Source organism: Trachypithecus francoisi, unplaced genomic scaffold (assembly GCF_009764315.1).
Source record: "Trachypithecus francoisi isolate TF-2019V2 unplaced genomic scaffold, Tfra_2.0 Lachesis_group21, whole genome shotgun sequence".
Taxonomy (NCBI): Eukaryota; Metazoa; Chordata; class Mammalia; order Primates; family Cercopithecidae; genus Trachypithecus; species Trachypithecus francoisi.
In genome coordinates this window covers 10024103-10048724 of record NW_022681467.1, presented here as the reverse complement: position 1 = coordinate 10048724, position 24622 = coordinate 10024103, and the positions used below count along the sequence as shown (strand labels likewise).

The following is a 24622-nucleotide window of genomic DNA, read 5'->3' as shown; positions in this document are numbered from 1 at the left end:
TAAAATGATCAAGCACAACTTAAACACCATAAACACGTCCTCAAGATGGACGGCATTTACTTACCAACAAGTCTCAGTTGAGTGCTTCCCACAAATTTATGTCATATACTTATTTTGCTGGTTTAAGGATTGCCAGTGTTAAGATCTGTCATCAGTAGATATTTGGTTATGTATATCTAGCGGTGTAAAGAGGAGAATCAACAGTTTTTCATTCAAGGAATCATACTATAACTGGCTGCCTTTAACCAGTTACTTGTAGAGTCCTCTTCAGTAATATTTTTTAAAACAACATATGGGGGAGCTACCTCAAGCATATTTTTAAAAAATCCTTGTAATTAGTAACTGTTTAGAAGAAATAGTCTAATAGCAACCTAATATATACTAAAAGGCCGAGACGGGCGGATCACGAGGTCAGGAGATCGAGACCATCCTGACTAACACGGTGAAACCCCGTCTCTACTAAAAACTACAAAAAACTAGCTGGGCGAGGTGGCGGCGCCTGTAGTCCCAGCTACTCGGGAGGCTGAGGCAGGAGAATGGCGTGAACCCGGGAGGCGGAGCTTGCAGTGAGCTGAGATCCGGCCACAGCACTCCAGCCTGGGTGACAGCGCGAGACTCCGTCTCAAAAAAAAAAAAAAAAAAAAAAGTTTTGTCTGACTTTTGCAAAATAAAGTTTAGGCAGTGACATAACTATGAACATGTTTGAGCAAATAGGAAATATATTCCTAATGAACATGCCTGTATAATGGTAACAAGCATTAATGGATAAGGTTTAATTAAAACCTCCTTACATACTATAGAAAATGAAAACTAATATATACTCTCCCAGCTGGCAGGCCTCACGGTGGAAGAGACGAGATGCTCCATGGGGTATGGAAAGAAACTATTGGTACTTCTCTTTTTTTAAAATCTTATTCTTTCTACATCTCTACTTCTGAAAGTGTGTTCTAATAAATACACTTTATTAACTGTACATAAATAATATGTACAGTTAGTAAATGTTATACTATCTAAACAGATAAAAATCAATATAGTGGGTGTGCCTGCTCCATAACTTTTCCAGTGATAGCTATGTGTGATTTGAAAAGTGCAGGCTCTGTGACTCTAAGCTGTGGCTGGTAAAAGATGCATGCAGGAAGGCCTCAATGTTTCCAAGACAGCAGAGTCTAATTAACCAATTCTACTGAAAGTCTTCTGCAGCAACATAACTACGAGTGTGTCTGAGAAAACATGAAATAAATTCCAAATGTATGAATCTATACAGTAACAAGCATTAGTGTATTAGATTTAATTAAAATCTCTCAGACAACTGTTGCAAATTGTACTAAGCCAGAAGTAGTAAAAGAAGCCAGCACCCCATTAATCACGCCAATCTCCCGGAGAGATCACAGGCTGTCATCCGATTGCTCCTCGATGTGATCTGCCCCTGCCATCCCCAAATCGAGGACAGACAGCGCCAGTGCTTTCTGATTACTGTGGGCATGCACATCCCGTAGGTGCTGACTTTGCTGTGACCTCTTCCTGGAGCTTACCTCCTTTCTCTCTGATCAATTACAGAGGCTGGACTCCAGGTTAGTCCTCTTGGCCCTGGGAGACCAGCACCTCAAAATCCCTGACTCCCTAGGCCTTCTGGTGGGGTCCATTGCAACAGTCCCCCAAACTGAGAGCCTGTGGTGTCAGCCTGCTCTCCTGGGTGCTGCCCTGCACTGCTGAAGACAGCCCCGTAGGACGGTAGAATGAATTTACACTACAGGTATGCCATTTTAGCTCAGCAGTCACTCCGACTTGGAAATCCTTCCAAATTCCATTCTCTGCGATGAATATTTCAAAACGTCCTAGATTTTTCCATCCTCACAATGATCTCGGTTTACTGAGATGATGACAGTCACCTAAGATCAACTCCCTGAGTATCCTTTTAGCACATTTCAAAATGATGCTGTTGCTACATTCATTTTCCTTCCTTCAAAACCTCATCATCCTCACTTAATTTTCCTGATTCACTTCTACCTGAGAGGAGAGCCCCTCTCCAAGGTTAGCCTCCTTCTGTACTGTTTCCTATTACCAACTCATCACTTGTCCTTTTCTACCCTCGGGCCTCCGTCTTTGTTGTTCCCATTGCCCGGAACACCTCCTCTCTCATCTGCACTCATTGAAATCCACCCATCGGTTTCAAGCAAACAAAAATGTACATCCGCCTTGATGTCTTCTGATTATGCCTCCATGAGCCTCCTGGCTCCGTGCTGCTCAATTTTTCTCATGTGTTTCTCTTCCCACACTTAGTTGTCCCCCGAATGGATGAACTGCTTATTCATATTTTCTGTTCCTCCTTATCCTGATCCTTCTAGTATGGTCTTCAAAAAAATTATATTACAGGTACCAAATACTTGTTAAGCAATAAAAGAAATAATGGAGACAGTGGCAATCACAGCCTCTTTTCAATATACACTTTTCTATTACTTTTTCATCCTGAAGTGTGGGCAGCAGTGTGACCTGCATTATAGTCCTTTTCTGACTTATCTATAACTGTTTAAAGGTTTTAGAAAGTAGGCATTAGGGGACGTAAGAGGGCAAATTGTAAAGCAAAGAGAAAATCTCATTTACCAAATTCCCTTTAGAGAGAACACTGATTTAGAAAACATACTGTGATAAACAATTTTGGGGTAGGTAGGTGTCTTAATGTCCTAAAAGACACATTAAGAAACAACAGATAGTCTCTAAATTGCCTTTAGGAGGGTGGGTCCTGTTAACCTACACAGTTTGGGGATAAAGGCTGAGCAAGTAGGCTGGAGCTGAACTCCTAGGCTTAGTAAGGTGGCAGCACTTGGAGCTCCCAGGAATATCTAGGCAGGAGGAATGGAAAGGCTGGTGCTCTTGGGAGAACACAATAGTCTAATGGGGTATTTTAAGTTATTTGCTCTGAGATATATACGCAATGTATCCCCTCCTCTGGCTCCATGAGGGCCACTTCGGGAACGTTCACAGGCTTCTCCTTCTGGGGATCCCAAAGGAGGGCAGAGCTCTGCAGCCATGTGGGAACGAAGAAAGAGAGACTCAATCAGCAGCCATCCAGGGACACAAGGCAAGGGAACAGCTGCCATCTGGACCATGTCCACAACTGTGTAACAGTTCCTAATTCAAGCAGGCTTCCCCCTCCAGTGCAGTGGGCCCTGTGAACCTGAAGCTTGACCAACTGCGGAAATTCTGTCTCAAAGGTACTTGAGGGAAGAAGCCGGGCCTCTGCAGGAAGGGCCTGGTTCTAAAGACAACACACTGCACGAGGAAAGGGCAGTCCAATGCCAGTCTTCGATCTGCCCGTCTGTGGGTAACACAAATGGGAGGTGTATGGAGCTTGGAGAGTGAAGATTCCTGAAAGCAGGAGAGCCGCTCAAATAGGAGATTCCACAGCCATCCGATTTAGGAAAATCTCAGACACACTTCTACGCAGGTGCATCACTGACAAGTACAGAAAGTGCCTCAGAGCCTCAGGCTTGTGAACCTGGTCTAAACCTGGTGTGCTAGGAAGCAATGAGCCTGGTGATTGACTCCCAAATTACACTTACACTTGAGGCAGCTATGAAGTGCTGCTAAGTCTAACAGGGCTTTCAGGCTGGCCCAAATCCTGCCTTCTGCAATAACCAGAAATAATGACTTTCCCATGCTTTAACTTCAGCATCTTCAAAATAGGCTGTAATACCACTTATTTTAGTATACTTACCTCACAGGGTAGTTTGAAGGTAAATTTGATAAAATGTGTGAAGGCCCTGACATTCTGGGAGACGGACACCTTTAAATCTAAGATTGTCACTGACAAAGTGCTTCCCCCTCTGCCAACACCTCTGTGAAGCAGGTGAGGAATAGCGGGAATCATTCTACTTTAACACGGTGGGAAATGGTGAGAATGACAGTCTAAGCAATTTCCCTTTAAATTACCCAGATATTCAGAGGCAAACCAAGGAATGTAAACTCTCCACCAGTCATCATGGGATAATAAAATAATGAAAAGCTCTGAATTAACTCTGACTTGGATCCTGACTTAAGCCCAGTAACTTATTAGTTGTGTGATTTTAGATAAATTACTCAATTCTTTCAGGTCCCCATTTCTTCATCTGCAAAATGCACTCATGATACCTAACCTGCAGACGAACTAAAAAAAAATGTGAAGAGACTAGGCACAGTGCTTGGACACTCAATAGATGGTGACTCCTGGCACTGTGATCCTGTTTCTAAAAAGACGTTATATTATTCATTATTGAAAGGCAAGTGTATCCGTGGGTAGCAACTGCAAAAAGGAAAGTTAAAATGATTTTGTGATTTTAAAACAAATTTTATTCTAGGAAGAGATGCAAAACTCCCAAAATTCTGAAACCAAGGAAGGAGGAATACTAATACAGTCTTATAATAGAAAAATAGAAATTTGGTTGAAGTGGAATGTGAAGGCATAACCATCAAGTAATAACTGCTTTTCTTCTGTGCTTGTAACTCAATCTCATTTCTTCTTAGTCACTTCTTACATAGGAAGCACTTACTTTGTGAAGATAAATATGGCTGTCCAAGGAAGGGCAATATAAAAGATCAGTTGGTTTGTGTGAAAACTGGGGAAGAAAAAAATATTTTTTTTTTTTCACTTTTCAGTAGAAGACTGGAAGTTTGCAAAGAGAGGTGAGGAGTGATAAATTTTAAAAAAAGAAGGACAAAATGTGATTCTTCAAGTCTTAGTGTAGTTACTTTCACTTGCCATTTTATATTTTAAAATAGTACAGAATCAGAAGATTTAAATCTAGATGGACATGGCATAAGCAACACTCCATTTGTCTCGGCTGTGCTAATACACGTGCAGGGAGATAATGCATCAGTTACTAATAAGCACAGATTCAGACAGCAACACTCCACACTTTCTGAACATCTATATTCTATCAAGTAGGGAGTATTTCCAAAAGATGTATCTGTACATAGTTTATCTAATAGACTGGAATGGCTCTTATTTCTGTTCTGCCAAATAAAGAGAAATTTCTTGGACTGCAAATGTGATTGCTTCAACTCCCAAACTGCAGTTTTTCTGGGCATTTCTTCTTCATGCTTCCTGGCAGGCCAATCTACCATCAAATTCTTCAGGTTTACCAAAGCCTTAACAACAGCCCCAATTTACAAAGTACCCATGACTTGGTCAGAATCAAGGCAAAAAAGTGAAAACATATACAAAACTAACAGTAGATTTTGAAAACAGGTAATGATTTGAAAATGACCATTACCTCTAGGGCAATACTAAAATATAGCCTCAATTTATAAATGTGTAGAAAGTAGTGATATTTGGAAGGTACATTAAAATGAGTAAGTAAGGGAACAAGCATGGCTCAGTGCACTTAGACCTGACATGAACATTAGGTATCTTGATCTACTAAGTAGCTGTGTAGCCTTGGGCAAGTCATTCATAATTTCCTAATTTGTGAAATACGAATACTACCCCCATTTTGGTACATTCTCCAAATTTGTGGAACTGTCTAGCAAAATGCCTTGGGTAAAGAAGGTTCTTGATAGATGTTAGCTTCTTTCCTTAAAGAGCTGCAATTGCCTACAGAGATCAGTCAGGAACGAAACACAGTGCGGTCCGGCGCGTGGATGTTAAGCGAGAGCACAGCGTGAGTCTACTATACTATCTGAGGACATCCAGTTGCGCTATAGAGGATGGATGCAGCTAATTAGTGTTAAATACGGCCAGTAGGTAAGCTAGAAGCTTATGAGGTATAGACAAATCTCACAGGATTTGTCAGAACAGATCTAGGACATGTAAGCAAGCAGCCTGTGAGGTACAACAAAATTCCTAAAGTGTGCAAGACGTGTTAAATACAGGCCACAGGTTGATGAACTGTAAGACCATGCCAAAGATAGAATAATTTAAAAAAACCAAACAGGATGGAACAGACGAGAATGTTACTTAGGGACAGAAAGGGAGGGAAATGCTACATCATGATATGTACCCTCCGGGATGACAGCTAAGTTCCCCCTGAACTGACCAGCCCTGATGACAACCAGCCTGGTCCCATCCTGGTACTACACATGCTGTCCTGGAGAAGCACAGGTGAAACCCAAGACTGCTCACAGCAGGTGGCTGGCTGGGTGTGCCTGTGTCTGCTTCCTTTCATGGAGAAGATGTGCTGGCTCTGGGCACCCTTTTGTCTGCCATGGCCCCTTGTCTAAAACTTCACTCTGGTCCTTGTAAGCACACAGTAAGTGGGGAAGGCTGAGATGACAGAGAGAGGACAGGTGAACTAGTTGTGACCAGGGGTCAGATAGAACACTCGGCCCACTTGCTTGCCCACCCTCCGGGTGCCACCTACCCTTCCTTTCTGTACATCTCTGTGTGCTTTTGAATGCTCTGTGAGCCTTTCTGTACGGTGCAGTTGGACTCTGAGTGTCCCTGGAGGCCACCATGTCATCAGGGTGATTTTCTCCATGACAGGAAATCCCAAGGTCTATGGCCAAGTGGAGGGCACACACCTGCCCTGAAAGGAGCTGCTCTTCTGCCCTGTGAGCGCTGCCTTGCAGGAATGCTGGCCCCAGTTCCTGCTTGTACTGACTTTTCACAGGATCTTGGCAAATCTGGGTTTCTATGTCAGGTCTCCCAAGTTTTAAATACTGACAATTCATGCAAAATTTAAAAAATCTGCTCAGGCCAACAAAACCCCACATCCTCCACCACCAGTTTGCACCTGCTGCCTCGGGTTAATACTGTTCCACAACTTTGACAGTCCCTGCCCCACAGTGCCTGTCATGTGGTTCTTCAGTTGTAAAAGCAAAATCCAATTTGAACTGCTGCCCTGCAGTTTTGCAATTTGCCGTGTCTCACTTCAGGGTCTTTTAGGTTCAGGGAGGACCCAGCAGATGAGATCTCTTGGCCCTAAGTGTCTAGGGCCAGACTGACTGAAATTAGAAGGGGGAGCTCACAGACCTAAATTCACACAATGGAAGGAGAACGGCTGCCACTGATTGGGGTACTTGATAATTATTTGCAGATGGTCTACAAGTTTTCCCTGGAACACTTCTGTGAGGTTATACATCCTCGTTATCATTCATTACTCATGTTTTCTCTGCTTCTTCCTCCTTCTCAGGCCACCGATCAGGAGTCAGAGCAGAATGAGACAAGAGGAGACTGTTACTATGGTACCTAAACAAAACCCAGATGATTAAAATCAGGAAAGCTTTTGTCCTGGACATCATGTGTGCGACCTAAGTTGTCTGTGTGTAGTCCTGCGTTTCTTGGGTCTTCAAGTGGACAAAAGTGATGCTGGTCAATAGGGCTAACACCCGGCAGCCATGTGAGAAAAGGCAGGCACCTGGGAGCATAGCTGGAATGCAGAAGGCTCCTTAGAGGAGATAACAATGGGACACGTGCTTCTAAGAGCAAGGGGCTGGAGAGTGCCTGGCAGCCAGGACAATGTCCAGAGGGTGGGCGGGGGCGTACAGGTCTACCTTTCTGTTAAGGAAAGCCAAGAGAAAACAGATGTACCCTGCAGGTGCTGAACTCAGCCCAGAGCCAGGGCATGGGTATGCTGGAGGGTGGTGCTGAGAAGGCGGGAGGGAAGGTGGGGAGGAAGGGAGATGGGAGGCTTTGGCATGCTTGGACTTGGACACAGTCAAGAAGCTCGACTCGCCCACACTCCCCCTGCATGACTAAGAGCCACCAGCCACATCACAAGGATGAGCAAGGGGCAGAATGGCTCATCAGTGACTAACTCCATCAGTGTGGATGGAGCATGAGGAGCTGGGTGGGGACGGGGGGAGGTTTACAAAGGGCACACGGTCACCCAGTCATCCCCGAAGCTCCAGACAGGCTGTGCCTAATGACAGCACCTGTGGCCAGGCTAGCATGCATCACGCAGCTGGGTGATCCACTGGGTGACCAGTACCAGTCAGGCATGGGGTGGGCACTGGGGGGTCTGTGTCACACAAGACTGACGAGGGTCCTGGGAGCTTGTGTCCACAGACGAAGACCAGCAAACAAGACAATGACTGAAAATAACCAGACTGAAAGCAACACGACTGCGAGCTGTGACCCTGGCTGTGAAAGAAGGGAGTAACTCTGGTGACAGGATGGAGAACAGGGCAGAGGGCGCTACTGCAGATGACCACTCAGAAAAAAAGATGAGACAACAAACTCTTCTGCAGATTACTTCTAGATTTTACAAGAATACAAACTCTCAGGAAACAAAATATTAAAAAATAAACACACCAGTGTGGGTTTATTTCTTTATGTTACTGTGTTGATATGTAAGTTAAAATGCAAGGGATTTCAAACAATGCTGGAAACACCAGCTTATTTCTACGACATGAGTGTGATAGTCTCTGCTCGTCTTAACCATTGATTTCCCAGGCCTGTGTTTTGTGCTATGCTGAAATGATTTCAAAATTAAATTTTACCCACTCTGGTCCTAACTAACTGAAAATGGCAAGCATAACGCAGCATAACTGATGCCACGTGTCAGTGACTGAGAGGCATGCGAAGCGGGGTTGTGAGATGACTGCTGTCGTCCGGTTAGTGGCATTACTTGTGGCAGGTGCAGCTGAGCACAGGCACAAATTTTACAGCTTCATTCTGCTGACCAGCAGGTGACACACAGCAATTTTCAGCCCAGAACGTCCTGTTCTCAGAGAGAAGCCAGAATGGCACTGCTTCAGCTTCCCCATCCCATCTCTGTTTCTGAAACCAGTCAGCAGGACATGCATCTGCGGACACAGTTCCAGATGGATGCGCTACTAGGACCCGCAGGAAGGTACAGCTTCAATGGTAACAGGAATTGATACTCTGACCCAGGGGTTCCTGGGAGGATTAAAACAAAGTGGGGGAAAGGGGCAATACCAAAATGCTAACCTTTTGTATCACTGGGTAAGAATATCAAAACAAACACCAACAGGAAAGAAATGAATACACAAATTGTGACATATCCATACAGTGGGATGCTAGTAATATAAAGAAACAAATTACTGTTATACTCAACTACACAGGTAAATCTCCAAAACATCACATTAAATGAATGCAGCCAGACACAGAAGATAAACGCCATCGGATCCCCTGTCCTTGGTGTGCTAGAGCAGACACGACTAATCTGTAGGTGCAGAGGGCAGATCAGTGCTTGCCTTGGTGCTGCAACATGGGCGCTGACTGCAAAGGGGCACCAGAAACTTCTGGAGTGCCTGCCAAGTTCCAAATCCTGACCAGAGGGCTAGTAACACGGGTGTATATATATGCCAACACGCATCCAACTACAACTAAAATGTGTGCTTTCACTGTATGTAAATTACGCCTCAACAGAGTTGATTTTAAAAAACTAAATAAGATCAAACAACAAAAACCTGTCTATTTATATATCCTCACAGTTATTTCATAAAAGAGTTGTTTTTAATCCCATTTCCCCCCCCCCCCCCAATAAAACAGGTGTAGAAGACAGTCCTTTTGAATTAAATAGATTTTGGTTTAATGAAAAACTCTATTATTCTCATTTTAAAGACCAGTGGCAGAAACCTCCTAAGGGCCCAGCAGGGGTCAGAAGATGAGCATCTGGGAACCCCCACTGGCTTCCTACCCTCCCTTGAAATCACACGCCCTGTGTCCTCCCTGAACATTCCCTTAACAGGCTCCTGACTACTTCATGTGGAAATGGGCAGACCAAATTGGAGCTCCCACATTGGGGATTAAAATGAAAATGGTCAGGAAGAAGGAATGATTTCAATGACTAATGAGTCCTACCTAAACAAAGGTAGGCAGAAGAGCGCAGGAAGCAGAGCAGGTGAGGCGGGCGAGGGGAAGATGACAAAGGAGAACCCGGGCGGCTACACCCCTGGCATGCTGTCTCCCTCCAGAGGCCCCTCAGGCCTCACACTACGTGGGCCCTGGTGTGGGCACACAAATCAGCTGGGACCCTAAATAAGCTGGCAGCGACACCAGCAAGCAATACAGCAAACAGGGGTCATGTACCAGGGGGTGTCAGACCCTGCCCTGCTGGTCACAGAGGGCACGGCATCTCACTGTGTGTACTCAGGACCATTATGGGGGATAATGAAAAACAAAAACTGATTTTTTAAAAGAGAAGCAGCAAAGATTTTTCTAAATTATAAAGTGTAATAATATATCTATGTATGTACATTAATGTTAAATCTCCCTTCAAAAAAACTTAAAACTGAAGAGAATACTCTCTTTTAAAAATAATACTTTTTACCTTCGCCTCCTTAAATAGCCATTGGTTCACCAAGAGAATTTAGTAGTAGCCAAAATACTACCATATATTACCATAAGCATGACTATTTGTTCTAGAAAACAGGGTCTATGCACGAAACGTCCAAATGACTGAGAAAAGGTCAGCAATCTCAATTTCAAATTCCAAATGTTGAGGGCAACCAAACAACCAAAAAGAAAAAAAATCCCAACAAAATCCAAAACTCTCATCAAAACATAACTGTACATCAAAAGTCATGAAGGGGCCTCACAGTAAAGTCTCACTCATCCCATTTTTATTTTTATTTCTTTTTAACAACCAACACTTACCCAATACTTAGTATGTGACAGGCACTGTTTTAAGCATGTCACACATACAAACTCATCCACTCCTCATACCAACCCAGTGGGGTGGGTTTTATGATTCCCATTTGACAGGTGAGGCACAGCGAGGCTGTGTGACCTGCTGAGGTTGCCTGGAGATGGCAGGATATGAGGGTTGCGGGGTGGGGGGCTGCTATTTAGCAGCTACCTCTTTGCCTGGAGCGAGGCTGTTTTTGTTGTTTTGTTCTGGGGAAGGCCTGTATATTCACGTCATGTCTGTTTCTCATACGTGACAAGGTATCGATATGGTGTGGAGGGCTTCCACACACCTGACTGTGAAGGTATCAGGAGGCCCTGTCTAAATGGAGAACTAGACATTCCCCAGGTTGGTGCTAACACATTCCTGGTGCTCATAATTACAGCACCTAAGGACGAGCAGAAAAAGGAAGCGGAACAATGACACACTTCAGAACTTGCTTTGAGAAATGAAAAGAAAGCAGAGCTCTGTGTATTTGGAATTTATTTATCTTGAAGTGATCGCCTAGATTCCATAAGGCCTCATAGAATTTTCTGTATTTGGTTTCTCTAACTTTCATGGACAGTAGCATCTTCACAATTTTGGCTATATCTGAACACCATCTGACTATTATTTGCTTGTAATTTTTATTTAAATCAATGCAGTTTTAAAAATATTAAATATCTTCTTTATCTGAGTTCTATACATGAAATTGATTTAACAGTTATATTTTATTAACACATTTATGTGTTAAAGTAAAACAAATCGATGTACCAACTAAAATCATTGCATGTCCTTCACTGCTGTGAGTTCTATGTGCTGGGGAATTCTAATTCTGGGCTAATGGAAGCCAGTCTTCACTCTCTAATTAACCAAAATAGCCATAATGCAAACACAACTTCAGAAATTGTTTTTATATTTATGTATAATCACATATATGTACATATGAAATTCTACACACACACACGCATACATACACACACACACCACACACACAAAATCTGGAACGGTTGAGAACAAATGAAAAATAAATTGACCAGGAGATAGATATTAGGTCAGGGGCAGTGGGAAGTAGTGGATCAAGGACATAGCGTAACATTTAAATAAGAACCCACATAATCGGATCAATAAAGTTAAGAATAACAGCAAAGGCTGGGCGCAGTGGTTCATGCCTGTAATCCTAGCACTTTGGGAGGCCAAGGTGGGTGGATCATGAGGTCAGGAGATCGAGACCATCCTGGCTAACACAGTGCAACCCTGTCTCTACTAAAAATACAAAAAATCAGTCAGGCGTGGTGGCACGCGTCTGTAAGCCCAGCTACTCGGGAGGCTGAGGCAGGAGAATCTCTTGAACCCAGGAGGCAGAGGTTGCAGTGAGTCAAGATCGCACCAATGCACTCCAGCCTGGGCAACAAAGCGAGACTCCATCTCAAAAAAAAAAAAAAAAAAAAAAGAAGAATAACAGCAACAACAACATGCCGGCATCATACTTTCTCAATGAAAACCTCAACTATATAAACTGATGCCCTGTTGTGGTTTTTTTTTTTCTTTTCTAATGGAAAACTTATTATATAGAAATAAAATCCTAAAAGTCTGATTGGCTAGAAAAGAAGTTATTTACATTATTTCCTCAGGAAGGTTGAAAGAATGTGACATCTGAAGGGAGGGATGCCCCAGAGCCCAGGGCTGCCCTGAGAGGCATCAGGTGTGGGGACAGGTGGTGGGGAGGGCTGGCTTTAGGCTCCTTCCTCCCTCCCCACTCCCTATGTGTCCAGCAGCTCCAGGCTTCCCTGCCTTTTATGGTGTCCTTCCACATAAGATATTCTTTGAACAAAGAGGTTTCTCAGATAAAACAAAATCTGAAGACCACTGGTACTTTCCAATTTCCTCATTGTATCAATGGGGAAACTGAGGCTCCGATGACTTATGGCCTCTCAGCAAATTGCAGCGGGGTCAGAGTCTACAAAACTCAGTATCCAGATTCATGGTCTGGTGTTGATCTGAACAAAACCACCTACAGCCTCCAAGAACACCCTTATGCATGCATACACTGGTGATCCTAGTGGACTTCATTACATCAATACCCTTGCTGATCCTTGAAAACAAAGAAGTGCAATTTATCATTACTTCCTTGAGGAGAGGATGGTGGCCAGCAACATCATTTAATAAAGTGTTATGAGTCAATGAAAGCAAATTAGCAAAAAGATGAAGTCATTATTTAGAAAACCATGACGTAAGGAAACAGGCACACCTCTTCCTGAAAAGTTGTATAAATCAAGAAACACTTGAAACAAATGAGGAAGGCTTCCTAATTAATAATAGAAACAACAACAAAAATAGCAGTAGTAATAGCAGCAATAGCTACAATTTACTGTTTATACCAGCCACAAGATGCAGCACTTTATATGCACTGATATTCCTATGACATAAATATTATTAGTCTCATTTTTATAGATAAGAAAAATTAAGACTAAGCCCATGGGGAAGGTGTCCTGGTTTGCTCAGGACTGTGGGGTTTCCCAAAGTGTGAAACTTGAAGGGCAGACGTTAGGAAAGTCCTGGGCAACCCGGATGGTTGGTCACCCTACCTGTAGGGTGTGGGTGATAGGAATTCCATTTCTGTCTGCCTTACCAACACCTTCTATGAGGTAACTTCCTTCCATGTGTTACAGTCATGAGTTTTACAGACTGGTTTAAAGAAGGGCAAGACCAAATATTTTACAAACAGGATACTCACATGCAGCTTCATCCCCTTTTGAAAAAATAAAGACAGAGAAAGCATTGCATAGTCTTCAACCTCCATTCTCCATAAGAGTCAAGAAGACACTCACCTTGACCTCAAACTCGAAGTGTGCATCCTTTCCTTGCCCGCAGAGGACGTAGCGTGGGATACTAATTTTAATTGGGTCCTTCAGGTCGTCTGGATTTGCACCCAAAGAGCGAGAAACCATCCGCTATCAAAGGCACGTCAGATAGGGAAAACAAAGAGAAACCAGAATCACTCCACTGCAAATATCCTGCTTGGGTAGGAGGGAGAAAATGTGTTTCAAGTAGAGAAAAGAGCATCAAACCAGTAGGGTTTATTTAGAAAAATGATGGTTTCCTTTGAAAGAGAAAAGCTAAGCCTCTCTCGTAACAAAAAGACCATGACTTTAGGTATATCATTCCAAGGAGTTAGGGCAAAAGCACTATGAAGTGTCGTTTGGCTTTGAAGTTCCTTCCAATTTATAAGAACAAGTAAAAACAGGGACAAATTACATTATCCTGACTTAAAAAAAAAAAAAAATCAGTGTAAACCAGATTGTCTTCTGAAAAGTCTTGACCATCTGACAAACTTTTTTCTTCACACACTATCAGACAGCTATACTTATAAAGCTGCAAAACCTGGAGATTTTATTCAAATTTACTTCATTTTTAACTTTTAGGCATTTTTATAAGCCAGTGTAGTGTGGAAAGCTCTTTAAACCACAATTAAAACAAATCCCAAGTATTTTCTTTAGGCCCCATTTGATACTCAACTTGGCTCTGACAAATATTTATGGCCTGGGCAGTGGGGGACTAGTGGGGTCTGAGGAAGAGGTATTATGAAAAAAATAAATCTTCCAAATGAAGATCTTAAGTGTGAACTGGAAGAAATCTCTGAACAATCCTTATTGTTTGCACTAAGCTGGGGCTTTAGAAAACATATGGTTTTGAAGTAATAGCAATAATAAAATAATTAGAATCATAATTAGAGTTAGCATTTATTGGATACTCATTATATGCCAAGGACTACATTAACCAGTTTACATGAATTGGCTCATTTAATCTCCACAATTCCCCCTACGAGGTATTAGCCATTATTAACCCTATTTATCAGATGAGAGGCCCAAGACTGAGGGTTGAGCTCACTTGATGGAGGTACGGGGTAGAGTCAAGATTTAAACTCAGGCCAATCTAGGGCCCACTTTCATCACCACTACTCTAGAATGCAATCATGAAATTTTACAATAATTACATCCATCTGAGACACACTGAGCTAATGAACACTTCATACATACATAGATTTTAAGATGCTGAGAATTCCATGATTATGCAATGGAACCCACTTATGTGACTGTAAAGAAAACAAGGGGCAATAAGCTCCCTTTCTCCCAGGCAGAAAGGGTTCTCAGCCAGGTGTAACTTGAGTCTCAACTTAGCTGTGTGCATGAAAGCGTGGACTTCCAGAGGACATAAGGACATACAATTTGCTTCAGATTGCTGCTTTCGATCTAGCTGACTGTGTGTGCATTTTGGCACAAAGTTTCCAAAGCCTATCAGAGGACCTTAATTTTTCCCGCATGGCTGGTCACCCAAAGCAAGAAAAATTAATTGTTTATCATAATGGTACACCGATTTAGCTGTCCCTGATATCAAAACCATCAAGAAATTCTTAAAAAGGGGATTCCTCATGATGAGCCTTGCTAAAGGCTTTACAATTCACTAACAGTCCATTTCCAAATTACTTTAAATGTAGACATCTCCTAAACGTGTAGTATATTTATCAATTTAAAGGTGAAAAGGCAGATAAATAAATTAGCGGTTTTACTTATAAGACATGCAATATTAAGAAACGTCTTTAACCTACACATGCCACAGTTCAGCCAACAAGTTCTTGCTCTGCTGCCTAAGACCTGATCCCTGCTACATCATGCTTAATAACTACAAGTTTCAAGTAGGAATATCATCTCTTTTCCAGATCTGATGTGATCTCTCATGGAATCAATCTGTTGTTGTTGCTGCTGCATATGTGTGTGTGTGTGTGTGTGTGTGTACTGGGGATTAGTGGGCATATTGTAGCTAGGGACAACCTCATCAGAGGGGAATGCCAGAGCAGGGACATTAAGCAACAACTAGTAATGGGTAATACCAGTTGAGAAGGGAAGATCCACTTGCTGCACCTTGGGAGGAACATGGATCCACCTCATCAGTTAGACCAAAAGGCCAGCACCACAGCTAATTGATGAAGAGCTATCTCTGAGCAGCTATGGGCTCTGTCCTTAGAGGTGAGGAGGAGGAAAGGCAGGAGGGAAGGCAATTAACCTTTTTTCCTTCAACCAACAATAAACAGTAAATAGTAAAAAATTTTTAAACATCACGTGACCTTGTTGAGGGATGGATCATCATTAGAGTTATTTCAAAACTATATGCACAGGCTGGCCGCGGTGGTTCACGCCTGTAATTCTAGCACTTTGGGAGGCCAAGGCAGGTTGATCACTAGGTCAGGAGATTGAGACCATCCCGGCTAACACGGTGCAAGGCTGTCTGTACTAAAAATACAAAAAATTAGCCGGGCGTGGTGGCACGTGCCTGTAGTCCCAGCTACTTGGGAGGCGGAGGCAGGAGAATCACTTGAACCCAGGAGGCAGAGGTTGCAGTGAGCTGAGATTGCACCACTGCACTCCAGCCTGGGCAACAGAGCAAGACTCCATCTCAAACAATAATAATAATAATAAATTATATGGGCTTCTGTCACTTGAGGCACATGGCGGTCACACACACACCTGTGAGGGAGACGATCTGAGAGGCAAACTTCATGTTTTTCACAGTTTTGCCTAGGGATACCTCCATTTACGTACTTGAACCTTTTAGGATCACGTGACTCAGGTTCTCAAAAAAGTGTAGATAACAGTATCCACAAGCACAACATACTCTAACTGTATCTGCTTCCCTGACGTAGTCACAGGAAATGGACATGGGATTCCAGGTGATCTTCACTTCAAGACTCAGAAGGAAGGAGAAGATGTGGAATCCAATCCTAGTTCTGGGACTTGGTCTCGGAGTAAGTCTCTCGCCCTCTCTTCACCTCAGTTCCCCTATGGAAATGGGCATGATATTTCCAACAACTTGGGAGGGACCCAACTATGAACACAATAGTGCCCCACCCTGTGGGACTTAAGGTCTGAGGCAGACTCTGACAAGTGAACCAGCAATCACAGCAGGATGAGAAAGTTGTGATGGGGAATGGAGTGAGAACAACTATGAATATGTATCTTGTCATCCAGATGTCAGGAATTTTACTGAGGAAGAATGGTGGTCAAAATTGCCTCAGCATGTTCTGTCAGCTAAGCAATGGAGACTTACCTTTGACTTTCTAAATGCCTTTTCTTTTAGGCACCCCTAAGATATACAATGAAATATTGCTATTTTACTGGGTACCACCTATGTGCCACACAGAGGGTCAGGCCTTGGGAATACAATATAACTTTTACAAAGTATTTGTAATTTCTAAGACCTTTAGTTTTTCTCAAGTGTACATGTTTGGAACAAACATTTGATGTTTCTACTCTACATGGATTATATTCTAAAGGTAGATTTGCGACCTGAACTTTCTTTTTTCATAAATCAGTTTTTAAAATGAGGTAAGACTGGAACTGATGGTCCATGCATTTTATGACTGGTGATATGGTTTGGATATTTGTCCCCATCCAAATCTCATAAGGAGTTGCAATATTCTTGGTGTTGGAGGTAGGCCCCGTGGGAAGTGTTTGGGTCACATGGGGGGATCTCTTAGGGCTTGGTGCAGTCTTCGCGATAATGAGTGAGTTCTCACCAGATCTGGTCATTTGAAAGCATGTGGCACCTCCCTCCCACTCTTTCTCTTGCTCCTGCTCCCACTGTGGGATACACCTGCTTTCTCTTCACCTTCCACCATGATTGTGATCTTCCCGAGGCTTCCCCCGAATAAAAAGCCAGTGCTATACTTTCTACACAGCCTGCAGAACCTGACCCAATTAAACCTCTCTTCTTATAAATTACCCAGTCTTGGGTATTTATAGCAAGGCAAGAACAGACTAATACAACTGGAGAGTTCTCCGTTTCTAAGAATGTACCAGGGTGAAACCAATCCCTAATACAAGGAAAGCTGCTTAAGGCTCAGGATCATAGATTCTTCACACACACACACACACACACACACACACACACAAAATCCCTGCCTTTGACAATTTCACTGGGCAAGTGAATTGAGTAGGGACCAGGTATTGGAGAAAGAGTAGATCTTATAATATTTATGTAGCCCACCTCAATCTAGGGCAGTCTTTGACACACTAGCAACTGCCTGGACCAATATATGGCCCTTGGCTGGATATAAGAGCTACTGTCCCAAAGAGGACCAGACAGTGAAGCGTAACAGGATCCTCTGCAGAGAAGAAAGATATTTCTCTTCATTACACATCATACTGGGGACGGGAAATACTGCCAGAGTCCCCACTGTCACCCTTGGCTACAGTTTACTTCAATCTTACTGATTTCATATGAACTAAGTATTAATGAGTGTACAGAAATGAACAGCTACAGAAATGAATAACTAAAATACAAGGTAGGGATCTGAGCAAATGCATAAATTCAAAAATCAAAATGTGTTCCCATCAAATCATCACTGTGGTGCGAATTTGTAAACATTATTTTATGAAGTCAATTTCATGAGAAATGTGGAATTCTCGGGGTACACTGTAAAAAATTCTTGACATTCTCCTAAACTATGTTTATACTGGACAGGAAGTAAAGCTAACATAAATGTCTCTTAAATTTATTTTTGATTTGAAAGTGGCTATATTTTGAGTATCTTGAGGTTTATACTAGACATGCAAATGTTTGCTGTATCCCATTATATCCCATTATTTATGGGAGCTTTTATATTTCGATGGCATTATTTATTTTGGAATCTGTCACAGTTTCCCTATATGTGACAAAAAAGATTCTCAGACTGTGAAGGGGAAGTTGATGGCATTGTAGTAGGAGGTGTTCGGAACATCTCTCTGTGAGCAGAACTGGCATGGATGAGTACAGAAGACAGTATAAGTAATTTTAAATGTGCCATGAAGTGGTCCCATTTAGAAATAAAAAGTCAAGAAAAAGTAGATACTTGGTAACTTGAATTACATATCTGTAAATAAGAAATATCTTTAAAAGTTAAATACAAAAAGTATTTTTTCTGATAGCTTTTAATGAAATAATGCTCTGTGTCAAGAAATATGCTGTTTTTCCATTCTTGATGAAACACTGTAGCCCAGTCGTTAGCTGAAAGAAATAGGCAGAACATAAGGTACATTGTAAATATTCAGTTCAAAGTCTTCTTTTACTACTCAGGCCATTTCCTTAAAAAGGAACAAATTGAGGAAATGAACAGGAAGTGGCACTAACATCCACTCAGATCACCGTGGGCTCTCAGAGAACATGAAACGGTCCAAGTCCTCAGGGAGTCATCAACAGCCGTCCCTAAACATTCTAATTATGTACCAGATGGTCAAATTCAGTCTACACTGATCATGACAAGGTCTGGCCTAAGGACTGCCATCTAACTTCCAGGAGCCCACAGCCAAGCTTTGCTTCTGAAATACAGGCAAACCTGGCTTTTTATTAGATTTAACAAAGTTACAAATTCTCCTGTCCCTGTTCCAACCATAGCACATATTTCTAATCCTTCCTTTCTTCAACTACACATACTATACTGATAGTTCTCATTAGAGCTACTGTGTCTCGAGTACCTATTATGCCCAACAATTTGAAAGTGGAGATTTGGGGAAAGAGACAATGGAGATTTGTTATAGCCTCCAACATCAGCCAGGTTGTAAGAAACAGGGAAGAAAGATAACATGCGGGAACAAGCACAAATGATGTGTATGGTAAATAACCAGACAGGTTCCTATCTATTTCCAGTAGAGAAGCCTGCCTTTGCTATAAGGGGATCTTGTCTTAATTAACACTATCTTTGAAGGCTTGGCAAACACAACGGAGCTGGATTTTGCCAAGACGTGGCCATACAGGCACATCCTGTCCATCCCTGTGAAGGACGGGACTTAACGACAGCCTAGTGTGGAGAAAGAGTGCTAACATTATCTCATTTCTAAAGTGAGTTTGGAAGACTCACATCAGCAAACAATTACACGTTTTGATATATATATATCTATCCTGAGGGATAAGTTACCCAGAAGATGGCAAACTGTTGGACGCTGGTACTTGTAGAATACCTTAAGTTTAGTGGCCTTTGGGTAAATCTAAAAGTTGACATTTCCAATCCATGATTCTCACCAGAATCAATTAGTTCTTCTACAAAGATCTGAGCTGACCAACATTGTTTCAAGGTTTGGAAATACTCAATATTGGATTAATGTTTCAACTTGAAACTATTAAAAGTGTCACTATTTTTCTCTAGATCACCAGATTATATTAAGTGGTCATCATCTTTGAATAATGTATCAATTAATGGCTGATTTTAAAAAGATAAAATGTGGGGTCTATTATACCTGGCTGATAATGCAGCAACAACTGCTAAGTGGCTCTCACTATTAAGCATGAATACAGACAGGTTAGGACCCTCAGGGAAAAGCAGATATTCTCCCTTCTATTATAACTGTATAGTGTCATTGATTAATCATGAAAAGTACCACTGATTTTCACTCACTGATTTTTTGCTGAGCCCTAGCTTTGGTTCAAACCATGCTGAATGCGAGGCCCAGGAGAAAATAAAAGGCAGGAATGTACTTCCAGCCAAAGAAGCAAAAGTAAGCATACAAACTTACGTGCACCATATTCACGCTATGACTGTGTCTAAGCTTTCTTTCACAGAGCTGAAAACACAGAGTGCAAAGAGGAGAAATAAGATCCATACAAGGAAATAAAAGGAATTGAAAAGAAACTTATAAGGCAATCCTTGAAAACAACAACTCATACCAAGAGAAATAATTATTAATGTCTAGAATTCCAAGAAAATAAATTTACAAGTCAGTTAAGAATCAACTTAGCAATACTTGGAAATATATATTTCAGCATAGTCATTCCTATAAAAAAATCAATAAAAAATTTTACCAATGTCAGGAATAACAGTGACTATGAAATGGTTTTGGCACTGTGGACAAATATATATATTCTAGAGTAGAAAAGTCTAGATTTAAGTCCCAATTCTCAACCTAGTAATCCTTTTTGAGTCTAAATTTCCAAATCTGAAATGGAGTTTAATGTGAATTCCTGCATTCTAGTAGAATCACTGTAAGTATCAAAAGGAACAAAATATGAACAAGAAGTCCTATACATTGTAAACCACAATATAAACAGTGACTGGGATTGCTGTCATCCCTATAACCCACTGCACCTTCAGCAACAAAAGATTTTAACCAGATATTAAAAGGCAGGAGGAGTGACTTATAATAGAATCTCTTTCATTCTCATCAACTAGTTTATTCAATTCTATTCCTCATAAAGAAGGCATATTACAACAGCACATCCTTAACCAGAGATTTGATGGTGATGGTTTGAAAAATGTATTGTGTAAGAAACAGTGGAGAGACGGAAGGGTGTTGGAGGTAAGAGAGAAAAATCAGAGGAGGCAGACATATGAGAAGTGTCTTCTCTGAAGGGTTGTGTATAATGCAGATTGCAAAATACATTTGTTTTATTCTGCAACAGAGGGTGCCATGGATGAACAGACTCTGCAGACTATGCAGATGGAGATCACAATAAGGGAGATTATGGAAAGAATGGTGTAACAGAGCAGTTCCCAATGAATAAACTGTTTCAGAGGCAGAAAGCAATCAGCTCATCCATGGAGGTACTCAAATTGCATAGGTAACTTAAAAGGTCCTAGGGCATACTCTTCCCGGTACCTGAATGTTTCCATTAGGGAGAAGTCCTACAAGTTTCATCCGAGTCTTATCTTTTAATAGAGCTTTGGGAACCTTGACATAATACATCCATGGAAAATTAATTGCTGGTCCCAATTCTTCTCTCCCTGTAGTAGCAGTACATATCCAGAGTCTTACCATGGCCTCTTGATGGATGGAGGCTTCCTTGCCCCTTGATTTGGGGCTTGGTCATGTGACTTGTGTTGGCCAGTAAGATGTTAGCAGACACAGGCGGAGGCTTGCAGGACTGCCCTTCTGTGTTACTGTCATCACCGCGATGGCTACTGCCCCTTCTGAATAGATCCCAAAATGACATGTGCGGAGCAGACCAACCCTGGCTGAGCAACAGATGACCTGCAGCCTACAGCACAGCCACTCCTATCTACTTGCAAAGCAGCAGAATAAAATAAAAACATTTTTAATGTGCCACTGAAATTTGGGGGGGTTGTTCGTTATTTGGCAATCGCAGACTGATATAACATCTGTCACACGAGATATTCTAAGGAATGAGGCAGAGTTGTCTAAGCTACATACTGGAAATTATGTAACTAAATTAACAAAATGACCTAATTAGAAACTGGTCTATCCAATAAGCCGGGTTGATCATCAAAGAAGCATTAATAAAAGTGGCTCTAATCTATTTATCATACAAAGCTTTAAATCATCTGGGAAAGAGAATGTAAGCAAAAATTACTGTAATTACTACTGCTGGAAGGCTTAAGTACTCTCTTCCAAAGGGATGCCTGCACATTTTTAAAGTAATGAGAACAGGGAGACACACTGTTTTGAAATGTTTTTCAACAAAGACTAAATAAATTCATCCTGCCAACCACAAGTCTGTAAAACAGGCAGCTGTGCGAAAAATGGATTTTAATCAAATTCAGATGAAATCACTATTTCAAAAGTATTCAAAGAGCTATTGTCTAGAATGTATTAAGAAGTCCCACAATATAAATGTTTATGCCTATACTACAACAATGTAGAATGCCACATAACCAAGAATGCATGCATCTATTTTTTTCTGATTCAGAAACTCACTACGGCCGAGATGTCGTTACAGTAGGTTGAATACTCTGACTCTCACAGTTGCTCCACTCTAGGGGTGCCGTGGGCTTAGATAAACTCCTGAAGAAACGAGCAGAGGGGGTTGCTAGGATTGAAGCCGCAGCAGAGGGAGCTGCTAGGATTGAAGCCACAGTGGATAATGGCAACAACAATACTCCACTGGCTTTCACAGGCATCACGACAACCTTAATACTTATTTCACAGACAGTAAATCAAACTCTCACACCCAGAAACTATATCTTATCTCAAGGTACAAAGTATGCTTAGGTGAGAGAAATGACATGCTGAATCTGAATGCTGCAAGCTGCTTCTATTATTATGTGGTACAATCTGAACATGATCCTCACTGTGGCCTTCTTCGATCATAAAGCAGACTGCAGAAGTTATAATGAGTGATATGATTTTTATACAATGCTCATATCTGCTGCATGTTCCATCTCTGAGAAATCCTAAAGACCATGATTTACAACATGGTGGAATTATGCTTCTGTGCCTGTGCGAATAAGCACATCTGTCTAGTATTTAATACTCTTTGTTAAAATTATGTACTGTTTATTCATCACTCCCTTCTTCCTGGCCATGGCATCCCTCTGCTGGCATCTTAAAGTCTATTCCCTCAGCCCTTCATAATCATTAATTGTTTTTCTTTGTTAACTTGCACAAGACTACTGCAGTATAACTCTGTTTTTCTTATCAAGAAAATATGAGAAAACACTGGGTGGAACAACTTAAGAAAAAAGAAATGCAAAATATATTAGTTTTAAAAAGTAAAAAAAATAAATTAGGAGAAATATCATCGATAAGATATTAGAAAACTATCATGGTACATTTTAGGAGTGTTTGTTCATGATGGAAGATGACCTACCAACTAAGATAATGACAAATTGGTGACTAATTTTAATGATGTCCTCATCAGCGAGTTAAAAGCCTTTAGGTATAAGGTAAAAAGGTATTTATGTATGGGGGTAGAGGGTGCTTTGGAAGTGACAAAAACATGCTCAACCTAAAAACATGAGAATCCAGTTGCCTCAAAAAACCAAATGCCTCCACTGGTCAGAAACATACAAGGCTGCAGCCACCGGTCTGCAGATCGTAACACATTCTTCAATTCCCTGTCTTTTCCTGTTGGTGTCTGCAACACCAGGTAGAGGAAAATATGTGGGAATGTAGACCCAGTGTAGGTAGCTTGTCCATTCCTCCGACAGGGGAAAGAGGGAAGACGAGCACTTCCTGGCCAAAGGAAGATGGCAAGTTTCTGTGTGTGTTAAGCTTTGATACCTTCTCTGTCATTGATTAGGAACAGAAATGAAGAAGGCACTACGACATTTATGTTGCACTTATCCAAAGATTTGACCAGAATAGAAAATGCCCCTTCCATGCCAGGAGAATCACTGACTCACTCAGCTGCGTCCAACATCCACTGAGAGCTACCGTGGGCTAAAGATGGTTCAGCTGAGAGTGGATGCAGAGTGGGCGGAGCAAGACAGAAGCAAAGGCAGAAGCACATCTCCTTCCTTCTGAGAACTCTGGATTTAGGAGAACACACACCTGAGGGGAGAACAGTGGCAGAGCAACTAGGGTCAGATGAAATTAAAAACAAATACAAAACGTGTAACCTGATAGGATTTTTGGACAGAGGGGGACAGAAAGGGTTGATCAGAGGAGCTAGAGACCCTGAAGAGCACAGTTTGAAGCCTCTCACCTAGGAGGAGGCAGCTGCCTACTGGGTGGACCTTCATGGACAGAGAAGCCTCATCCTGGGCAGATGCAGCAGGGAACTTGCCTGAGAAGGGAGGCCACCGAACTGACCAGCTGGGGCCAGCAGGAGACCTCGATCAAAGGTTGTAAGTGGTGGCTGGGTGAGATGCCAGAGGCAGGTGCCTCTAAGGAAACTATATATTTGACAAGACAGCAGAAAGACGCCACGAGAAAAAGTGAGACTCTGAGATAAAGAGACTTACAGGACAGAGAAACAAAAGTTCTGAGAAAGAACTGGAATATGGTGGTGGTGGGGGACACGGGTTAGGTGGAATAGTCGCAGGTACACCAACAAGTGAGGAGCTGAAATAGCAAGGGTTAGAAGGGAATCGTGAAGAAGTATGAAAGGGGGAAGGTAAAGGCAATTAACTGAGGAAGAAGACACTGCAGGACATGCATCACTGTCTCGATTCCGCATACCATGGTGATGGGAGGACACTTCAAATCCCTGGGTCCTCATAGGAAGCTTGACGCATCACTGATGTGCTCTGCTACATAACTATCCTAATCACAGCTGAAACCAAGGATGTCAATGAAGGTCACTGCCAGACTGGACACTTTTTCAGGCAGCACAAATTAGCCTGCTGGAATCCAGCAGGCACAGACAGA

The 24622-nt window shown here is 42.0% G+C and overlaps 1 protein-coding gene across 4 annotated transcripts in view; it reads right to left on the bottom strand.

Moving 5' to 3' along the window:
* Positions 1 to 24622, bottom strand: part of KIF16B (kinesin family member 16B) — a 308638-nt gene that overhangs the window by 70866 nt on the left and 213150 nt on the right. For 3 of the 4 annotated variants that reach the window (XM_033185556.1, XM_033185558.1, XM_033185555.1), the window contains one exon: positions 13379 to 13501. The exons of the other annotated variant lie outside the window; for it this stretch is intronic. In XM_033185556.1, the coding sequence (XP_033041447.1) occupies positions 13379 to 13501 (123 nt within the window). The remainder of the gene's footprint in view (positions 1 to 13378; positions 13502 to 24622) is intronic. 4 annotated transcript variants of the gene reach the window in all.